The 22,081-nt window shown below is 38.0% G+C and overlaps 1 protein-coding gene across 5 annotated transcripts in view; it reads left to right on the top strand.

The window, feature by feature from the left end:
* The window catches only part of GLI3 (GLI family zinc finger 3), a 264,261-nt gene extending 246,143 nt beyond the window's left edge, over nucleotides 1–18,118 (top strand). For all 5 annotated transcript variants that reach the window (XM_060781580.2, XM_060781581.2, XM_067470174.1 and 2 more), the window contains 4 exons: nucleotides 352–516; nucleotides 2,493–2,783; nucleotides 6,204–6,531; nucleotides 9,603–18,118. In XM_060781580.2, coding sequence (XP_060637563.2) covers nucleotides 352–516; nucleotides 2,493–2,783; nucleotides 6,204–6,531; nucleotides 9,603–11,857 — 3,039 coding nt within the window. In that variant the 3' untranslated portion in view covers nucleotides 11,858–18,118. The remainder of the gene's footprint in view (nucleotides 1–351; nucleotides 517–2,492; nucleotides 2,784–6,203; nucleotides 6,532–9,602) is intronic.
* The last annotated feature ends 3,963 nt before the right edge of the window (nucleotides 18,119–22,081 follow it).

The raw sequence follows: 22,081 nt of genomic DNA on the forward strand, positions 1-22,081 counted from the left end.
CTAACAGCCAGATCCATTAGAAGTTTACTTAGAAGTGGGCCTCACTGTTTTCAAGTAAGTATGTTTGTGATTGCAAAATTTAAATTTCATTAACAGCCCTCCCTTAAATAATGATATTCAAGATAGACTTTATTTTACTTGCATATTTTTGGAGTTTATAGTGGGTCCAAACAAAGGGGAAATTGAGGGGGGGGGGGGGGGTAAAATCTTGAACGTATTGGTTTTATGACTAAAAAACCCTGCTTTTCCTTTGATGTGGTATTGTTTCATTTGCTTATCCCTCTAGCCCAGCCCCTCCTTTTCTGTAATCCCAAGTGTTTGAAATACTCCACATTGACATGTTGTTTGCAGTTTGAAGGTTGTACAAAAGCCTACTCCAGGCTGGAAAACTTGAAAACCCACTTGAGATCTCACACTGGAGAGAAACCATATGTCTGCGAACATGAGGGCTGCAACAAAGCATTTTCCAATGCATCTGATCGTGCCAAGCACCAAAACAGAACTCATTCCAATGAGGTAAGGAAGGAACCACATGGATAGTAAAAATCCCCCACCATTTATAGACATAATCCTGGCAAAAGAATGTATCATAAAATACATACCAAGGAAGCTTTGAAGGCATTAAAGAGTTCATGTTTTTTCTTACAAATATATGACAAGAAACCATTTCAACAATAGTATTCTATTTTTAAAACATTTTAAAAAGTTATTTTGGAAAAAAAAAATCTCTTTGATTTATTTTCCATATTCTGTCACATCTAAAGTCACAGTATGCTGTGTTTAAATAATTGGATAGTTCCAGTCTGTGCAAACTTCATGTGAATTGTTCACTATAAAGAAGGTTGTATAAGGATGTGTTCACTTTCTTTCTTCCGTGGCAAGCTCAATCACTTTCTCGTGCCCTCCCTGACATCAAAGGGTGGTGTCAAGGGTATGTAAGTACAGATTTCTATAACTGGACCCAAAACAGTGGTTGCTTAGAAAACGGTCCTTTTTGTTGTAGTTTGTCATTGAGTTATAAAGTATTAAAAGCATTTTTAGTGACGATTGGGATAAATTATGCCTATTCTCTCCGCCTGGCTGCAAAGCTATAGCCAGCCAATGATCTAGCTCCATGGCACTCCAAAATCTCCTGGCTTTCTCATAGAGGAAAATGGGAAAATGTTTATGGAAGGAAACTGTATACATTCTTCTACTATCCTTCATAAATGATGTATTCAGCCATATGCCACCAAGCGCATACCACTCTTATGTCTATTCATCCTATTGCTCTTAACCACTGCTAGATCAGTTTGATAGTATACTGTTGAATAAATTAGAACAAGGGCTGAGATCAACTTAAGCTTTTGCTTACTTTTGGTGTCATTCCATACCACAAACCCATTTTAAAATTCCGTTCAATATCAGTGAACTGAGGGGACTATTACTCACAAATATAAGTCTGAAGTCTAAGATTTATGTAAATGTTTTCAAAATTCTTCAGAATCTGACAGCAGTGTGTGATCAGTGTAAGAGATAGACTAGCTCAATGTGATTTGTTTTTTGTGGGGTTGAAAGAGATAATTCTAACATAAAAGTCTACTTCACTTAAATCACATTTTACATATTTTCCAATGCTTACAAATATTACTGTTTGAGTGGTATGGGTGTTGTGATAATTTATTTGTTTGTTTTTTTGTGTGAAATTGAATCTTTGTCTTAACAAAATAAAAGATGTCAGTTTTGCATAAAATAGTACTGTATACATGTTACTGTGTATCCCATTGTGAGCTCTAACTATATGTTGACTCACCATTCAGCAACTGATTCAAAGGTCTTGCTCAAGTTGAGCCGAGCCTAACCAGCTCAACTTGATTAACTACAGAAAAATATATCTCTTTCCACGTGTACATCCATCTATCTTTCCTTAGGCGGAAAAAGTCCTCGGAAGAATTTGATTGCTGTTTTCTAGTGACATCTGCTGGATAATCCAACATTGTTCATGTTCTTTCTTGATTATTTAAATTAAAAAAAAAACATCTTCTCATAAGTAATATCATTTTGTTTCCTATTTTCTGGGCCTTATGGAAAAGCATAATTATTGTGAAATTTTCAGTGAAATTTTCATAGTTTGGAAAAAGTTGGAAATAGTTTGGAAAAAGGGACACACACACACAACCTGACTTTAGCTGAAGTCTGTAACTTAGAACTGATTGCTCTGTACTAAATAGGGCCAAATATTTATTTGGTTTTGAAATAGTACCTAACCCAACTAAATAGTGAGTTCAGGTTGAAGTATTTGGATGTAATCCAATTTAGTTTTATTTTGCCCCATGGGATTAACTACCGTCTATAATTAAGTCCTCACACTCTAGGAAGCGAATGAGGTAAAAACCAGTTGCCTCTTAGAAAAGTTTTTTCAGTGTCTGTGAGTTTGAATGTATCATTTATATGGCATGAACATCACCAGGGATCAATCCCAAATGAACGTGGACATTTCTTTCCACTTACAGAAACCCTATGTCTGCAAAATACCCGGGTGCACAAAGCGCTACACAGATCCTAGTTCTCTCCGAAAACATGTAAAGACTGTGCACGGCCCTGAGGCCCACGTCACCAAGAAGCAGCGTGGAGATATCCACCCACGTCATCCCCCACCTCGAGACCAAGGCAGCCATTCTCAAAGCAGATCCCCCGGCCATCAGACTCAGGGTGCAATTGGGGAGCAAAAAGACCTCAGCAACACTACCTCAAAGCGTGAAGAATGCCTCCAGGTCAAAGCTGTCAAGTCAGAGAAGCCAATGGTATGCAACACTTTAAAAAAGATTCTTAATGTCCAAAGGTTGTTGAGGACTGCAAAATGTATTGCAACTACACCTTCAGGTTGTTTTCCTTCAGCATGAAGTCTTACAGTATGTGGTAAAAATTACATCTAACTGGCCTAGTATTCCATAAGGTTGATCGTAATCAGCCAAAACAGGAAACTGAACTGGATGGTTGGTTCAGACATATTTGTTGACCTGGGTTGCCATTGTAGTTACTACAAAATACTGATTGAAATGTTACCTTAGAGAGGCAAGCTGAGAAAGGATGGGACACCACTGTGCTCTTGTGAAATTTCCATCAATTTCAGCAAGAATTGGACAGGAGAACTTTCCCTAGGATTTGTATTCTTAGTTGGTGGCAACTCAGTTTAATTTTCATTTATTCACATCAAAAATATTTGTAGAAAATTACTAATTAGGTTGCTAATAAGTAGACATATTAAATTGGATTTATATGAGTGTTGATTTACCATTCAACAGTTGTTTCAGTAAGGACCTCATCACCGGGATTCACCCCACATTGCTTGCCTTGCTCTTCACCCCATCCCACTGGGGGAAATGTTGCCACCCGGCTTCCCCCTGTTGTTTCCTATGCAGCACAAGAAGTCACCCATGTTGCTGAAGCAGCCTCTTACCATGTTTGGACTTCTGTTGAGGCACAAAGTCCCACCAGAAGTAGATAAACGTCATGTGATGGAAGTCAGGGGGCTCCATGCCTCAACTGAAATCCAAGTGTTGTAGGATGGACAATATTGCCTGTCTGATGAGGTTGCAGATGAACTCTAGTTTAGGCTAGCAGAGGGATTTAGATCTTCAATTTAAATCTTACTGTTAATTCCACCTGAAAAGACCCATTGCACCAGGTGAATTTACATGAGTCAACTTACTTATTGAGCCAGCAAATGTGCTTTTATAGAGACTTGGCCTTAGTTAAATGTTTTTATATTAGTGATGGCATTTATAAAAGTTTTGCTTAAATAGTCTAAATTACAAAAAAAAAACTGGGCAATTTAAATGTCATAAATGTCAACTAAAAAGGGAGGACATAATGAAGATCACTTATATGTCCCAGATTTCACTGAAGTGAATGAGCCTGTGTGTAACTTTAACTTCAGAATGGATGTGGGAGCTGACTGAGTGCTTCTCCAACAGAAAAGATTCCTACAAATGGGCGACTAGCAAGAATGAGACTTCTCCTTATTTATGCTTTACTATGTAAAATAAAATCTTTTTGAGGCATACACATTCGGTTCTGTGATGAGCTTTCCACCTGCCATCTGAAGTTACACAATTCAGAGCATAGGAAAGATATACTTGTTGGATCAAAAGTGCCAGAATCACCAAAGGCTAGGGGATTTGGGGAACCAGAGACCCCAAAAGTAACTTTTCCAGGTTCTGGTACAGACCTGTTAACATGTTTAGCACTTCAGAAATAATTAGTTCATAGACTGCGATTTGAAGTTGCAGATTGTGGACAATATGTGCAATATAACTGATTGTAAAATTCACTTTATTTATTTATATAGAATCACAAAGCCCATGGTGCTGTATCAAAAGGAAAAGGAAATGGTTCCCTCCTCTCCCATATTAATAAACACCATACTTGCATCTGAAATGCAATGTTTAAGAATGTTTAGGTTTTATGTTTCAGATTTAATGGTAAATATTTCCTACAAAAAATAAGATTTCAGCAGTGTAGGTGATTGGAGTGACTTTTAAAAAAAATGTAAAATATTAAAATCATACATAACATTAAACAGTGCACAATCTGAAGGACATACTCAAATTGCTCATTCATTTAACAGCGTGTTTCTCTTCGTGTTGTATGATTTACCATGTAATTTTTGTAATGTACTAATTCATTGTTTCTTCTATCTAATGACTTGTTATAACTTCCTAAGGACAGTGGGTAATAAGGTGAGATGATTTTCACTTCTCCACCGTTCCTTCATTGCCACTTTAAAAAATCATTTCATTGAATGCATTCATGGCGCTCATAAAATGGGCATTTTATAATAAAATGGCATGAAGTCCATCCCAATCAGCGACAATGTTACATGACATTTACATACACATCCATGATCATTCTCTATTTTTTGAATGCCGTGAGCAATTTCCCAACTGAAAGAACAACTGGCTCTTCCGTTTTGGTGGCTTTTTGGTCAGCTTGCATGATACAATAGCTGTTCTAACTGATTCACGGGGATCCAACTGGTTCAAATATTTTATTTTATTTTATTTGAAATGTTATATCTTACCTAGTATCTTGAAGATTTCTATGCAAACTATGAGTAACATGGGCAATAATGGAAAAAGCCTGGAAATATATTAAATTGTGTCTCAGTTAAAATCAGAAAATCTTACGATTAGATATGTTTATTTTGCTGTTCTGAATATAATAATAATAATAATAATAATTATTATTATTATAATAATAATAATTATTATTATTTATACCCCACATTTTTTCTCCACAAGGAGACTCAAAATGGCTTACATTAAAAGAATTTCAATACAGTTAAAATCTACACATATACAATCATTAAAACAGAAGAATTTAGATTGTTCCACTTGTCCTGAAAACATTTGGGGCCCATCCAGACAGTACCTTTATCTCAGAAGCTCCCAGTTCAAACTAGAGGGTGGCCAAACAACGTTCCCTGAAAATACGGGATGATGATAGCATGATATTGACGATAGCATGATATTAATAATAATACAATCTCTTAACTTCTAGCTTGTTCTTTTGAGTGAGCACTTTAGAAGACAATATTGACACAAGAATGGGCTTCTTCTGAATATTTTTATGTTTTATGTTGATAGTACATGGCTACCATTCAAATGTAAATGACTATGGATGCCATGATCATAAGAACTACTTTTGGCCTAGTCAGGATTTTGAAGAGTTTTCCTATCAAGAGTATTCATTTGGGCCATATCATTTTGAGGCTTCTTTATTTTCAGTAGTTGTTCCACACGTGTCAATAAGTGTATGTGGGAAAGGAATTATTACTTCAGGAATGCCAATATATCTCCTCCTTTGGAGTGTTGAACCAATCACACATGCATTCTCTTTCAGAGAAAGCTTTGATTCCAGCAGCTTAAAGTGAATTGGGTGAGATAAGACAGACCACTTTGCTCCTACCCTGTATAATTGTATAACCTTTCCTTAGCATTCTTTATTGGCCTCTTTCAGAGATAATATGCTAGGCTAGATGAACCAGGAATTTGATTTTGTCAGTGCTCTAATAATGACATGTTCTTATTTCTCAGCCCTGTTGCAAGGTATCGTCTTTGTTTGTTTGTTCACATTGTTTCCTGCCTTTCTGTTAACCCAATGCTTCCAAGGGATACTCTAATCTAATTGTACTTTCTGTCTCTCCTCCCCCCGGCAAACAGGCATCTCAGCCAAGCCCTGGTGGTCAGTCTACATGCAGCAGCGAACAGTCCCCCATCAGCAACTATTCCAACCATGGGATCGAGCTTAATCTGACCAGTAGAGGTAGTGTAGGAGACCTCAGTGTCATAGATGAAACCCCTATCATGGACTCTACCATTTCAACAGCAACCACAGCACTTGGCTTACAGGCCAGGAGGAATATGACAGAGACCAAATGGATGGAGCAAGTCAAGCTAGAAAGGCTGAAACAAATCAATGGTGCGCTTCCAAGACTGAACCTCATGCCACCTTCCAAAGGCCCAACCTTGCCACCTCTCATCGGAAATGGTGAGATGTTTAATATAATCTGTTTCTGTGTTCGTATGTGGTTTTCAGAGGAGAAATTGATAATATTTATTATTATTTATTTAAAACTTTTATATCCCGATCTTCTCTACCTCCGTAGAGGGACTCAGAGCGGCTGACAGCAAGGATTCAATGCTAACAGTAAAAATCTAAAACATCATATATTGACAGTAAATAAACAAATACATATAAGAAAAATTACATAAAAGCCATTCGGCAAGATAAAAAACATGTCCAACTCAGTCTGTATATTCAGTCCATATATTGTGGTCACTTACTTTAGTCAATTACTGGTCTCAACCATAATTCTGCAAAGTACTTTGTTCCACAGCCAGGTTTTCACTAGCTTTCTAAAGGTCAGGAGGGAGGGAGCAGATCTAATTTCATTCGGGAGGGAATTCCATAGCCGGGGGGCCACCACAGAAAAGGCCCTGTCTCTCGTTCCCACCAGACGCAACTGTGAAGGTGGCAGGATCGAGAGCAGGGCCTCTCCAGACGATCTTAACTCTCTTGATAGTTCATAGGGGAGAATACAATAATAGTGAAAAATGGATCTGGTCTGTGGGCTGCTTCCAAGCTATGAAACTTTTTCCTAGGGAAGCTGGAATAAAGTTTTATTCAGTAAACATAACAAAAGCATCTTTCAAATGCCATGACCACCAGGAGAATGGGCCTCTTTCTCCCCATGCAGTAGATAGAAGTTGGGGAGAGGGGAATTAAGGTTGTAGCAATAGTGTTTCAAATGTGATTAAGTAGCTGTCATTAATATAAAAGTGTTTTGGATAAGTAAATCTACATAACTTTTGTATCCACAATCACTACCTAGGCCAGATCCACACTAGCTAGATAATTCTACATTACCTTGATCCAGGCCATTGCCTTTATCCACACGATGCCACTCTTACTTTTGTAGTGAACATATCTGGGGCTTAAACATGGTTTTTAAAAACACTAACTTTGGGAATCTGGTGTTTAGCTCCTTGAAAGTGCCACACAGGATGCCAGGAGGGAAAAGGGCCTTCCACATACCAAGGGAAACAAAGAGGTGTATGTGAGAAGCTGCTATCAGCATCCAATGAGAATGCAGGCTGACAGTAAACAATAAAACACCTTGGATGATAGATCTGTCCATGCATTCTGGGAATAAAAAGTAAATAAGCAGCAGTTATGTGGCCAAAAATAATCACATGTAGTGATCGTGTGGAAGTGGTGGGACACTCTCTCTTATCTCAAAGGGAGTTGTGGGAAGTGTGTAGAATACTATGGCTAACAATACACGTTCAGCATGGATTACAGTTGTGATATTAAAAGTAGTCATGTAGTGCAGAACAACACACAATGTAATTGGTTTATTTGTACATTAGCCCTTAGACAAGATTGTGACTATACTTAATTAAACAGGTGATAAAAAAACCCCGGCTATTATTATTAACTTTATTTATGTCATTTTTCACTTTTCCCCTAAGACAGGAGTCAAGGGAGCTAGATAACAGTTAAAAACCAAAAAACTCAGTCTTAAAACCAATCATAACTGTTGATCATATTAAAAACATACAACCTGAAAACATTTAAAAAGTTAAACAATTGTTCTCCATGCTGTCCATCGGTTAGCAAGTAGAAATTTTTATGTTCTGACAGACTTTGAGGATTGGAAGGATTTTTCATAGGGTACTGCTTTGCTGGCCTTTGTTTTTTAATGGATTTGTTTTAAATAGTTTCAGTTATGTAGTAGGTTCAATTTAGGGTTTGTTTGTTTTTTTTTAATTGCAAGCTGTCTTGAGTTCCAGTTCCAAGGAAAATGTGGAATATAAATTATCGTATGATTAAAGCTAACCTAGTTAGGATTTCTACTTAATCAGTTTAAGATTCTTCAATTTGGTTACTGCTTTTAGTCTTTGCCCACAGCAGGGTTTTGCAATGGTGAAACAGTAAGAAGGGAAGATGGGGCAAGTTTCTGGAGTTTGTTCCAAAATATGTAGGTGTGCATGTGAAACATCAATGGAGTTAGGAAGCAAAGCACACTAAAAACACATTGAGGCCTAGAGGACTCATCAGTATTTTGTAATAGGAGGATTTTGATTTCGGCCAAATATTTTTCCTTCTGGCATTGTTTCATAACTTATTCATCTGCAGTCATCCATGCAGAATGCCTGTGGTGTTCCTGGCTGAGGTTCATTGTAATAAAAGGAACTCCATAAAAGTAAATTAATAATTGTTACAACTGCTGATGCCAACACAACAGTTTTGACTGCCATGCAACATATTATTGTTATTTAAGATACTCTGAAAACTTTGCCAAATTGGACCTCTAGCAATTTTTATTTTTTATTATTTCAAAAGGTCTGATTTTATCTAAAGTTTTTGCTAAAACTCTGCATTAAAACAGACTGCATAATTTCATAGAATGAGCTAGTGGAATCTCACAAGAGATAACAGAATGAAGCCCAGTACACCATAATGCATCACAGAATGAAGCCTAGTACTTTAGGCTTCATTCTCATCGGAGCACGAAATATATCTTGAAACTGCAAATCGTGGCTCAGAGTTTAGGATGCTCCTCAATAGAAAGAAATATTTCTATGTAGAAAGTTAGATATTTGGCACAAGAGTTGTAGTCTATTTTTCGTTAACATGTTTTTTTTCTCTGTGAACTGATTTTTTAAATTTTGTGTACAGATCTTGTTTTGTTTTTATACAACAGTATTGTTATATTCAGTCATGTGACCATGATACCTGAATATGAGTTTGAAGTAAAACAGTGCAGACATAGATTTACACTACATTGTTGACTGGGCCAATACAGTAATAATGAAGTGAAGCAGACTTCATTCTGGGTTGCATTATGACTATTGTTTGAATCCTGAGCAGTATTCATGAATCTGTGTGTCTTCATTTAAAAACATTTAAACATTTAGCTCTATGTCCGCTCTGGCAGTATAAGAGTGATTTCTGAAAATGCCTGTAACATTTTCCATACAATTTTTATATTTCTCAGAATCAAATTTTAATTTAACCAAATTTATTTTTTCTTTTTTATTGGAATATTTTCACAGGTACTCAGTCAAACGGCAGCTGTAGCCTAGGAGGAAACATGGCTATTCTAACCCACAAAAACGAACTCACAAACACTGATATCACTGTGTTAAACATGCTGAACAGGAGGGACAGCAATACCAGCACAATCAGCTCAGCCTACATGAGCAGCCGTAGGTCCTCTGGAATTTCACCTTGCTTCTCTAGTCGGAGATCCAGCAATGCTTCCCAGGGCGAGGGAAGGCTCCATAATATCAGCGTGACTGATTCGTATGACCCCATTTCAACCGATGCCTCAAGGCGATCTAGCGAAGTCAGCCAGTGTGATGGCTTACCAGGTCTTCTCAGCCTTACTCCTGCCCAACAGTACAGGCTGAAAGCAAAATATGCAGCAGCTACTGGTGGACCTCCACCAACACCACTACCTAATATGGAGAGGATGAGCTTGAAAACGAGAATGGCACTGTTGGGTGACTGCCGCGAATCTGGAATGTCACCACTGCCCCCTGCTAATTCTCCTCGAAGATGTAGTGATGGTGGGACCAATGGTTACAGCAGGAGACACTTACTGCCTCATGATGTGTTGGGGAATGGTACAAGGAGAGCCAGTGATCCTGTGAGACTAGTCTCTGAGAATCTTTCTTTCCCCAGAGTGCAGCGTTTCAACAGCCTCAATAGCTTTAACCCTCCTGCTTTGGCTCCCTCTGTGGAAAAACGCAACTTCGTCCTTCAAAACTACACCCGCTCTGATGGTGGCTTGTTTCGCAACTTCTGTTCACCTTGTCCTCCAAGCATCTCTGAAAATGTGGCTATGGAGGCCGCTATCATGGAGGCAGATGGCAATTTGAATGATGAAGATCTTCTGCCGGATGATGTGGTTCAATATCTGAATTCTCAGAATCAAATGTACAACCAACTGCCAAATGGTGGATTAGATAACAACAAAGGACATCACAGTTCAGTAATAGGGAACAACAACAACTTTGGGCAAGCCCCTCCAGAAACCAGTAAAAATGATCTGCCAATTCAGTGGAATGAAGTAAGCTCAGGAAGTTCTGAATTGTCTCCTTCAAGAGTAAAATGTGGGCAACGATCTCTGATACAGCAAAATCAAACCCCTGGTTTCTATAATAATGTAGTTGTCCAGTCGCAGAATAATGGGCTGGAAACAAATACTGTGACCCAACAAAATGGCTACCAGCATCTTCTAGACAACAATGGCTCTTGTAGTTTACAACATAACATGGTCATGAATAATGGTGACACCAGTCATTCTTACCACTTTCAGTCTAGTAAGGTACAGCTATATAGTGAAAGTACTGGCAGACAACCAATGGACCATACCTCTGAAATGGTGGTTCAAGGGCAAAAGGTAAGAAACAATTTTATGTTAGCTAATGGGAACCAGCACAATTTTGGCTGCCCTGTGGTCTCAGATGAATCATCTGCCAATGTGATGAATAAGATGCAGAGAAGAAACATGGCCCTCCAGGAATACTTTCCTCATCAATCAGCAGATGATGTCAGTCACTACCATGAAGTAGACCATTCCAGTAAAGCAATGCTAGAGCAGATCACTGCTCCCTCACAACGCAACCTTCATCACGGGTCACAGAATTATATGCCACTGTCTGAAAATGTTGGGATCCAACCTTCAGGTTTGATGATGGGCAGAGGTTACCAGCCCTGTGCTGCGAGCTATTGTGGCAGATTGCAAAACACAATGAGGAATAATCCAGTGCAACAGGGACATTGTAGGGATGCCAGCCAGCCACACAAGGTCAATGGCATCAAAGTAGAGTCTCAAAGTCAGTCGCAACAATTCTGTTCTAATATACAGAATTACTCCGGTCAGTTGTATGACCAAACCACAGGGTTTATCCAGCAAGCTTTGAAAACAGGGGCTTTCCCCCTTTCAGAAGCCAACTGCTTGCTGCAGGGGACTAGTGATGCAAATTCATCAGAGCTTCTCTCTCCAGGGGCCAACCAAGTGACAAGCACTGTTGACAGCATTGATACCAACAGCCTTGAAGGCGTGCAGATCGATTTCGATGCTATCATAGATGATGGTGATCATGCCAGCTTAATTTCAGGAGCCCTAAGTCCCAGCATCACCCAGAATTTCTCCCACAATTCCTCCCGTCTCACCACTCCCCGAGCGTCTCTTACATTTCCAGCAATGCCCATAAGCACAACCAACATGGCTATTGGGGACATGAATTCTTTGTTAACCTCACTTGCTGAAGAAAGCAAGTTTCTTGCTGTTATGCAATAGCTATGAACAACTTAAAAGGTGAAAGATTTTTTAAAGTCATTTTTTTAGTTGTTTTAAGTACTTTAGCAGTCTCATCTCACTTAAATGGGATGTGTTTCAAGTATATTCCTTTTATGGAATAAGGACTAAAAAAAAACCCTAAAGTGTTCTAGGGAGAAACTGTCTTCCATTTCAGTTTTGAATCAGTATTGTTACACCTGCAATTCCCTTCTTTATTTTTTAATGTTTGTACAACTCCTCTATGTGTTTATTTTTTAATTGTAAACCAATGTAAAATTGTGATGTGCATGTGGGTTTATTTTTGAAGAAATTCTGATGAAATGTTACAACTTCCTGTTACTCAAAAGGAAATGGAAATTATGTTGTCAGAGCTCTTACACATTCAGTTTCTAACATGTATACACAGCATTACTAGATACCAAGCTGATATTTGGGGTTCCTTCCACTTAGCAAATCTCCTATGCAAATCCATCGGGAAGATTAGTTTAGTTTGAAACAAAGTGAACAATTGATGTTAAAAGGGGTGGGGAAGGTACGAATGCCTTGAGATGTCATTTCTCTTGCTCTCTACCATTTAATTTCATATTGTTTACCTTTAAAGATTTCTTCCCACATTGTCTTTCTACTGCAAAGGTTCAAATACTTGTTCAAGGGCACACAGTTGATGGAGAGTATTGTCCTGACTGGTTGGTTTTTTCATTCTCCTATATCAGTAGTACAAAAGTTGTGTCACCTCAAGCCTTATGTGCAACTCTTCATGGGTCCCATACCTCCCTCTGTGTAAGTTACCACAGGTTGGCAATATTTTTGCAGTAAGTTAATGTAAGTTTTTGTAAAAGGAATGATCTGTTATTCATGATTTACAAGTATGAGATTACCCATTAGTATCATGTTCTAATGCAGCAATTTCAAAGATTTGCATACCTTCAATATTCAAAAATGGTCCCAAATATCCCAATATATTACTTATTTTACCAACATTCTAACAACAAATAATTCTTAAATAATTTTTCAGTGTAAATTGTTGCTTCCCTGTAAGCCCCCTATCTATTCCACATCATCTAGCAGCATGATGAAAACAGGTTGTATCAGAATCCTCAAAGGAGAAGGACTTCTCAATTTAAAAATCTCAATGATTTGTGTGAATACTCACACACCACTTTGTGCACATCTGTGTGCAAACATGTTCACGGATAGCCCCACAGCCAGCACATACATCCCCCGGTGCTGACAAGGATGTGTATCCCTTCCCTGTATGAACTGAGAGTGTACCTGAAACCACATTGGGTTCATATTGTAGGGGAGGGTCAGGGATAATGTATAACCTCCTGTTAAGAAATCCTATTTTTCATTATGGTGTGCTCAATGTGGAACCAGAAAAACAACTATATTCCTCTGAAATACAGGTTGGAAACCACTACTCTAGATTGAAAAATAGACTACATTTCATAAAGAGCTAAATCTTAAAATTTCCTTGATGTCATTCTGTATGTCCAGCTCGATTTTATTTTCCAAAATACCATTATAATAATACATTCCACAGTTCTTGATTGTAAATGGGAAAGCACTTCAAACATTCTGTCAATATAAAGACACAACTCAGTTTTTTTAAAAGCATCCTAGTTGCAGACTTGTTCAGATTATTGTGTTTGACACATAGATTTATAGAGGCCATTCAAATCTTCATTTAATGACAAGCACAGATCCCAAAGGGTCCAATAAACATAGCTTTGAGCCATAATCTTATAGTCTTATAAAACAATCTCAGTGTGGTGAGAATGCAGTTGAATTTTCACTTTTGTGGAAACCAAAAGAGGCAAACTGAGATATTGCCCATCTCTGCTCCATAGCCTGAATCAAGGGCCTCTTCCTATTCACTCCCACTTTTTTTTATCAGCCTCAGCCAAACATCAGCATTCTTCAAACTTAAGAGCACAAAGGAATCGCTTCTAGGAATTTTCAAAACAAGGCAACAAAATGCACAACATAATGCTATATAACCCACCATTATGATGTTGGGGGCCTGAACTATTCACTATAAGGAGCACATATGAGAAGCACATATAAATGAGGCATGAGTGAAATAACCACCTCTTGCATTTTAATAGGGAAGTCAATAGCAATGCAGGCTATCAAAACAACACATGCAAAGGCACTATAAGAATTCCCATCCGACAAACAAAGCATGCAGAATATTAGAAATACACAGCACAAAGGTGAGCTGTAGAAATGTATCTTGTACTGAACGCTGTGATTTCTCTTTTTTAAGTGGCATTTCCTTGTAAATGGGGCATTTGACACAACATTTGGTAGACCAGAACCAGTTCCAACCCCAAGATAGTGTTTCTGTTGTTCTACATTAGTAGAATTTGCCCAAATATCACTTTTGCTCACACTTAAGAGACTTCATGTAAGGTTTACGATGTCTTTATGACAAACCTGTTTCCATTTTGGAGATACAGTATGCTCAGTTGGTTTGACATCTGGGGTCCAGTTTGTTTCTTTTCACATTCTATTTTTTTCCACTACTGTTTACATTCCTTTTCCAGTTCTATTGCACACCACAACAAAAACTTAACTACAATTGTTGCGCTTCAGTGTTTGTGTTTGATTATGGTTCTCTGCTTCTTATCTTAATGGCAACCACATGCTTCTTACAGATCTATGGTACAGATAAATTATAAATTCATGGGAGAAACAAAATGTTTTTTTTTTTCAGAGATTCCTTTGCAACTCAGATTTTTATAAAATGGACTTTATTCCCCCATTGGCCCCATCTCCATACCTTCTCGTGCTGGTGGACTTTATAAGAATTGACTATAACTAAACAGTTTCAGTAATATTACAACCATTGGCCACATTTCAGAAGATGTTCCTCAATTATATTTAAGCCCATCTGATAGTTTTCCTTCCAGATGATATACCTGAAATGATATTTTCATTTAATCATTTTTCCAATGGTCTCACAAATGTATTGTCGAAGGCTTTCATGGCTGGAATCACTGGGTTATTGTAGGTTTTTCGTGCTATATGGCCATGTTCTAGAAGCATTCTAGAATATGGCCATATTGCCCCGAAAAACCTACAACAGACTATATGGCCATGTTCTAGAAGCAGGAGAAAAATGCCTCTAGAACATGGCCATATGGCCCAGAAAAACTTACAACAACCCAGTGATTCCGGACATGAAAGCCTTCGACAATACATTCTAGAGAGAATGCTTTTAGAACATGGCCACATAGCCTGAAAAACCTACAACAACCTAGGGCTCACAAATGTTGCATTTAAATTGCAGCATTGTCTACTCAAACTGAGAACATTGAAAATATATTTATATAGTGATTCTCCATACGTGAGCTGTGGTGTCTGAAAATAACCCACCAAGTGAATATTCCTGATAATTCAGATAATATTGTTGGCAATCATTGACATAAAGATTATCCATGGAAAGGCAGGTCCCTCTTTGGCATGTTTTTTTAAAATGGGGATAAGGCTGTTTACATTAATAAACAGTATGTGTTACTCTTTTATATACTTGTGTTAATTGCTACTTCAAATTGAATATTATGTTTCACTCTTAGGTTCAATAGGTTGGATCCAGATTTAATCATACTTTGAGTACACTTACTGAGTACTTAAAGTTATTCTTGACAAACAAGAATTATTTCTGTGAATCTACTCTCAGATATGCCTAAGTTTGAATTCAGTCTGGAATGATTAATACTGTATTTCATTCTGAGTCAAAAGTAGTAGCTGACTCCAGTATATAAAACGTAACATTCTTTTCTAATTCTTACAGCCTCTACACCTCTGGAATCATGTCTTTTGTGTATATGTGTTTTAACTGAAGGTACTTAGATAAATGTATTGAGCTGCAAAAGCTGATACTTGACAAAATTGATCTCCACCCTGTCCCCATTATTCCACTGTAGCCTTCAGAACAAAGTGAGTCCCGCAATGTGTGTGAACTCATAGACAGCTATTAGTGAAACTGACATGAGAATACATCAGTAGAGGAATATAGCCTTATGTCTAAATCCAATTAAATATTGCATAGGAAAACCCCTCATTAGTACAATTGTGCTGGATTACACCATTGTGAAATATATTATGAACTGTTTGTACTTTCCAGAACCTCTTAGACTGCTGCTTTCATGACCAAGCGTGTATTAGATACCACTCTTGCACTAACACTGATCATGCATAATAATTATGTATAATAATTTAGCAACATCATTGGATGCAGATCTTCAGTTCAAAGGTTTTTTGTCCATAGTGGAGATGTCCCACTAAATTTGTGCACATACTATCAGCACATGCTAGTGAAGGTCAGTTATATTTAGTTTATGAACCTCTACTGTGGAGGAAAGATTCATTATGGTACTTTAAAGATGTAAGCATCAAGGGGGTGACTTTCTAAATTGTTAGAAGTCCAACTATACAGTTGCCACATTGTGGGCCCTCATGCCTCAAGATCTGGAGTAAATGAAATTACAGGAAGCCTCCTTGCATACTTGACCTTGCACATTTAATTGCTAGTTTAACTGAATTTCCCCAGGGTTCATTTGGGAAGTGCTGTAGAGAGGTAGGTATGAATGCACCTGGGGTGCTGTTAACCCTCGATTCACTTCCCACCTAATCAGTCCAAGAGAAGATGTTGACTCCTCTTGGAGACTTGTTGGACACTAAATCTGAGAATCTCCCAGATACTCACTCCATGAGAGCCTACCACTGAGGGTAACTCCCAAGCATTCTCAGACCAACCCTGTCCAGGAACTTTTTGAAGCACATGATCTAGTTAAGCTGTCCAAGGTCTTCATTTCCATTTACAACCCTTTCTTTTTGTTTTATATGCAATTTTACCTACTCTAAGAATTTCAGCTACAAAAAAATACATTTGATTGCACCACTCCAGGGCTGAGATGGACATGATATACCAAAATAATAATTGATACTTGCCATGTAGTTATTTGTGTCAATGTATTCATTGAAGCAGTGGGCTATCTCACCTATGTGACTTTGTTTTGGATTGTAGCAAAAGGGAACACAGCTATAAATTAGCCTCTTCCAATCTGGTGCCTTCCAGCTGGGTTGGACTATAGTACCATCAATCCCCAGCCATCACAGAAATGATGGTAGCTATAGCCCAGCACATGTAGGCAAAAAGCTCCAAGAAAGGCTACTGTAAATCTATGGTTTCGCTACCACTGTCACCCAATAGTTAACAGCTGCACAACAGAACAATTAGGGGATGTCATCCTATTGATTTTTAACAAAGACTGTTCCTAGGTGCATCCGTGAAATATTTCCTCTCCATTTTCCAGCAGTGTTACTCTGTGTCATCAGTTGCCTACAAAAGGTACAATTGAATGTAGAAAAGGAAAGCCATTGTTTGCAATTTTACGCATTCTTGCTAGGACAAGCCTGTCAGTTTGGGTTACATTTCAGTAAACGTGGCTAGGTTTGGGAAGTTAGAAGCATCCCAGAAAGAAATGGAATCCAGTACAATGGGTTTGACCATCAGTACTGCTGTTTGGATTGCTATTCTTGCTAAGGGTTGTCCTCATAATGGTACTAGGTATTAAAGGGTTACTTTCTGATCTTTAGGTGTATAGAATTTTTCATTCTTTCTCAGTAAGTTAAAGAGACTATTGGATGAGTCACAGTCCTACCATCTGTTTACTTTGACTTGTCAAATATAAAAAACAAAACAAAAAACAGTGTTTATTCCTGCAATGGATGTGCCTTATTTTGAAATGATCTGGTTAAAAGAGGGAGGAAACATGAAGAAACAGTGCCAAACTTTATAAGGCTATGCTTATATAATAGCACATACCACTGTTAATAAGACGGTCTGAATATTGTCTAGTGTATATTGGACATTTACATGTCATTGTACATGTAGGAACTGAATGTCCTCTTTGGGAAAGTTCACTGTTGTCAAGTTTGCAGACATGTAAGATAAAAACACATGTTCATTTTTTTCACCTCAGCTTTTTTTTAACTTTTATAAAAAGTGTAATCTCTTTTTTTAAAAAAATGTGTAAATACATTTACATTCAGTAGAACTAGTGTTCAGATGTAAGAGACCATTGTGGTCTTCATTTGATCAACCTGCATTTATGATCTGATGTTCTTTGAGCCTTAGATCACCCTTAAGGGTCTGTAGCACTGTGTACATATCAACTGTACTTAGGCTTTCAGAACCACTTTTGTAATGAGAAAATGTTTCTTACAATGTCAATAAAAACATCATTTGTACTTATGTTCTCTGATTATATTTCTTTTATGAACCAATTATACATTTCATTTGTCAAATTTGTGAAGTCTCTAGACCTCGTTAGTGGAAATTTGAAATATCTTCAACAACCAAACACATCCATTTGCTTCCTCATTCTGAAATGCTTTGTTAACAGTACTGAAAGGTACTGTTGAAAAAAGTTGCAAGGAAAAGACTTTACTTGGAACAAATTATTACCTTAAACATAGCCTCTCCTCCAAAGCCTCTTTTCTATTGCAATTTTATAACAGGGCATTTCAAGGTATCTTGAGGAAAGAGTCTTCTCCATAGCAGTAATATTCAATTACACTCGTTATTCTTCTAGTAGTCTAATTCTACATCCCCCCCCCCCCAACACTATGAGGAGCGGCTTAAGGAGCTGGGCATGTTTAGCCTGAAGAAGAGAAGGCTGAGAGGAGATATAATAGCCATGTATAAATATGTGAGAGGAAGCCACAGGGAGGAGGGAGCAAGTTTGTTTTCTGCTTCCCTGGAGACTAGGACGCGAAACAATGGCTTCAAACTACAAGAGAGGAGATTCCATCTGAACATGAGGAAGAACTTCCTGACTGTGAGAGCCGTTCAGCAGTGGAACTCTGCCCCAGAGTGTGGTGGAGGCTCCTTCTTTGGAAGCTTTTAAACAGAGGCTGGATGGCCATCTGTCAGGGGTGATTTGAATGCAATATTCCTGCTTCTTGGCAGGGGTTGGACTGGATGGCCCATGAGGTCTCTTCCAACTCTGATTCTATGATTCTACTGATAATCTGCCCTGGCTATTAGCAGGGTTCAACAGATGTTCTGTGCAGAGGTAATTGGGGAAAGTTCTGTGAAGCGTCATTGGATGGGGAGGGCGTGGAATAATAATAATAATAATCACCGTCATCATCATCTTTATTTATACCCCACTACCATCTCCCCAGGGGACTCAGTGTGGCTTACATGAGACTGAGCCCAGAATACAACAATACAACCAATAACAACAACAATACAAGCAATTAAAATCAAACAAGAGAGTAATATAAGCATTAACAATAGGACAACACACTTTAAAATCTATGGGTAGGCCAAATGTAATTAAAATTTAAAAATAATGCTGGACATGGGTGAAAAAGTGATGGGGCATTTGTGGAAACATACAAGCAGACCTAAAACAATATAAAGTGCTTTGGAGGACAAAGTGCTATGGGATTATTATTCTGGGAAGGCACACTGGAACAACCACGTCTTCAAGCTCCTGTCATTTGAGGTATTAACTAGGCTTGGGTAACCACGGAAAAATTTGGTTCTAAACTCGTTTTGTTTTTAGGGGGCCCTTACGTTTCGTTTTTTTTAATAATTCCGAAATTTTCCTCTTAAAAATTTCAAAATTTCTGAAATTTCGTAAAATTACAAATCGATTCGTTAATGGCGGACGCGATTGCGCAATATGCTAAAAAAAAAAACCTCCAAATGGGACAGGGGGAACTCCTGAAGCTTCCCTCTCCCTCTGTTGTTGACTGTTGGTGTGATAAAACAAACAACAACTATAAAACTTGCACCAGACATGCGAAAATAATTACGAAATAATTACGAAACAATTACGAAATAAATTGAAAAAATTGTTTCAAATCTAATTTACTCCTCACACTATTACTGCATGGCTCAATATTGGATTGTAAGCTAATTTAAATACGAATTAATAACGAATTACAAAATTAACGAACGAAACCGCCCAAGCCTAGTATTAACTATTCCTCCCCACATGAGGTGTCATCTGCAAATTTGATAAGCATGCCTTCTGTTATGTACTCCCAAGTCATTGATAAAATGGAATAGCACTGGGCTAAGGAAAGAACCTTGTGAGACCCCACTTGGTTACTTCATTTCAGGATGAGGAATCATCATTGGTGAGCACTCTGGGTTCGTCCATTTCACCAATTCTCAATCCACCTAACAGTAACATATCATGAACTTCTTTGTGAGAATGTCATGGGGAACCTTGTTAAAGGACTTACTGAAATAGAAACAATAGTGTCACAATTGTGACAAAGTAGCAACTGTGAACGCAAATTAATTACTTAACTGTATGTCAAATAACTTTCCATATATTTAGTTATGTAGCAGAGGCTCTAAGAAAGCCTCAGTGAACTGCAAATATGTGGAAATGGACACCAGTAAGAGTATCCCCCCCTCTCTCTTATCTCTCTATCTCTCTATCTCTCTATCTCTCTATCTCTCTATCTCTCTATCTCTCTCTCTATCTATCTATCTATCTATCTATCTATCTATCTATCTATATTGGCACTTCCTAACTGATGTCCCAATGTACAATGGGACCGGTGCACACCAATCACTCTTCTGGCTCCCTTGTGTAGTAATGTTAAAGCAATCCTTTATTGTCTTATAGAACTGCCCATTTCTAATTCCTGCCGTCTAGATTCATTTAGAAAAGTGTTAAGTTCCCAACAAGATTCTGGACCAGGTTTAATGTGCGGTGGTAGTAGATTAGAATTCAAAGATGTATCTGTGTTAATCTGGAATATCAGAAGATAAATGGACATAAAATAGACATTAGGACTGGGAATGCACAAAGTCAGTTGCAAAATACCCTGGTCTCTCTGTGCATTCCATCTCTGAACCCAGAACTTTGTACATAAAAACTGGAAAGGGAAACAATGGAATTGGAATATATCCACAAATCCCAGTCCATCAGCAGTAGCTAAACAGAGACAATGCTTTCCTGGCATTCCACACATAACACTAGTTAGCACCCCATGCTCATGAGGCCAGCTGATAACATCTCATTTCTGGCTCCCAGCCAACATCCCACTACATTCCAATAATTCCCTCCACCATTCATCTGGTTATCTACTTATCTTGGCTTTGGGCAATATTCTCCTGACTATCTTTGTCCCCCAATAACCATTATTTAAACTGGACTTACTGCTTCATCATCATGACCATAGGTTTTGCATCCAAACACATTTTGCATAGAAGGGTCTGTTCCTAGGTATCTGAGGAAGTAGACTAATGTGACCAACTTTGTTCTCTCACTTGGTGCACATCTATGTTGTTTTTACTTTGTATGTGTGCCGTCACACCTAAACGCCTTAAAGATGGAATTATGATGTGCTGCCTTTTGTTTGAGCGGACTGCTGGAATCTTTCTTTAAAGGGCTTAAACTTTCTAAGTAACCAAGTCCACTTTGAGTATTGAAGAACAAACAGAATATTTATTAACAAAGTCCTTGTAGACTTGGCTCAGCTTAACGAAGTTACAGACAATCAATAGATGAAACCATATAGCTATTCTTTTCTTTCTTATCCAGTCACTGAGTTGCCTTTCTTCAAATGGTAGAAAATCCTGAGATTTTTACCCTAACCCTGAACCACTATCTATAGAAGGCGTAGACCTTCCCTATTCCAACCCAGGGTTAGTTTAAAGATGAGGCAAATGGAGCTCAATAACTATCTTAAATTTTATCTATAACTAACTCAATTCTATCTCAAAATTCTATGAACTTAGTTGCTTTTCTGTAGCTCAATAAACTATAGCTCAATAGCTCCCTAAGCCTTTCTATCTATCTATAAGCTCAATTTACTTATATTTAGTTTATATATAGTTCTTTCTATCTACAGCCTAATTGACCTTTCTATCCTAAATTATTTAACCTTTTATCTACAGCCCAATTTATTCAGTTTAGTTTAGTACTTGCGATGGTTTTCTCTAGGGTTTCCTTGATAGCTTCCAGCACATCAGGACTTTCTTTCCAAACTGAAGGCAGGGAGGACTCCAAAATGGAGGTCTGGCCTGGTAAAAGGGGTGGGCTCAAAAGTTACTCTCTGGGCCAACAATTGTAAAGCAGGCCTGCAGACTGGCTTGCAGACTTGCTACTATTAACCTTTGGGGCTCTTGCAAACTGCAGCAGCCCTGGGACAAAATGCAAAAGAAAGCAGCCTTAAGCA

Source organism: Anolis sagrei, chromosome 6, assembly GCF_037176765.1.
Source record: "Anolis sagrei isolate rAnoSag1 chromosome 6, rAnoSag1.mat, whole genome shotgun sequence".
NCBI classification, from domain to species: Eukaryota; Metazoa; Chordata; class Lepidosauria; order Squamata; family Dactyloidae; genus Anolis; species Anolis sagrei.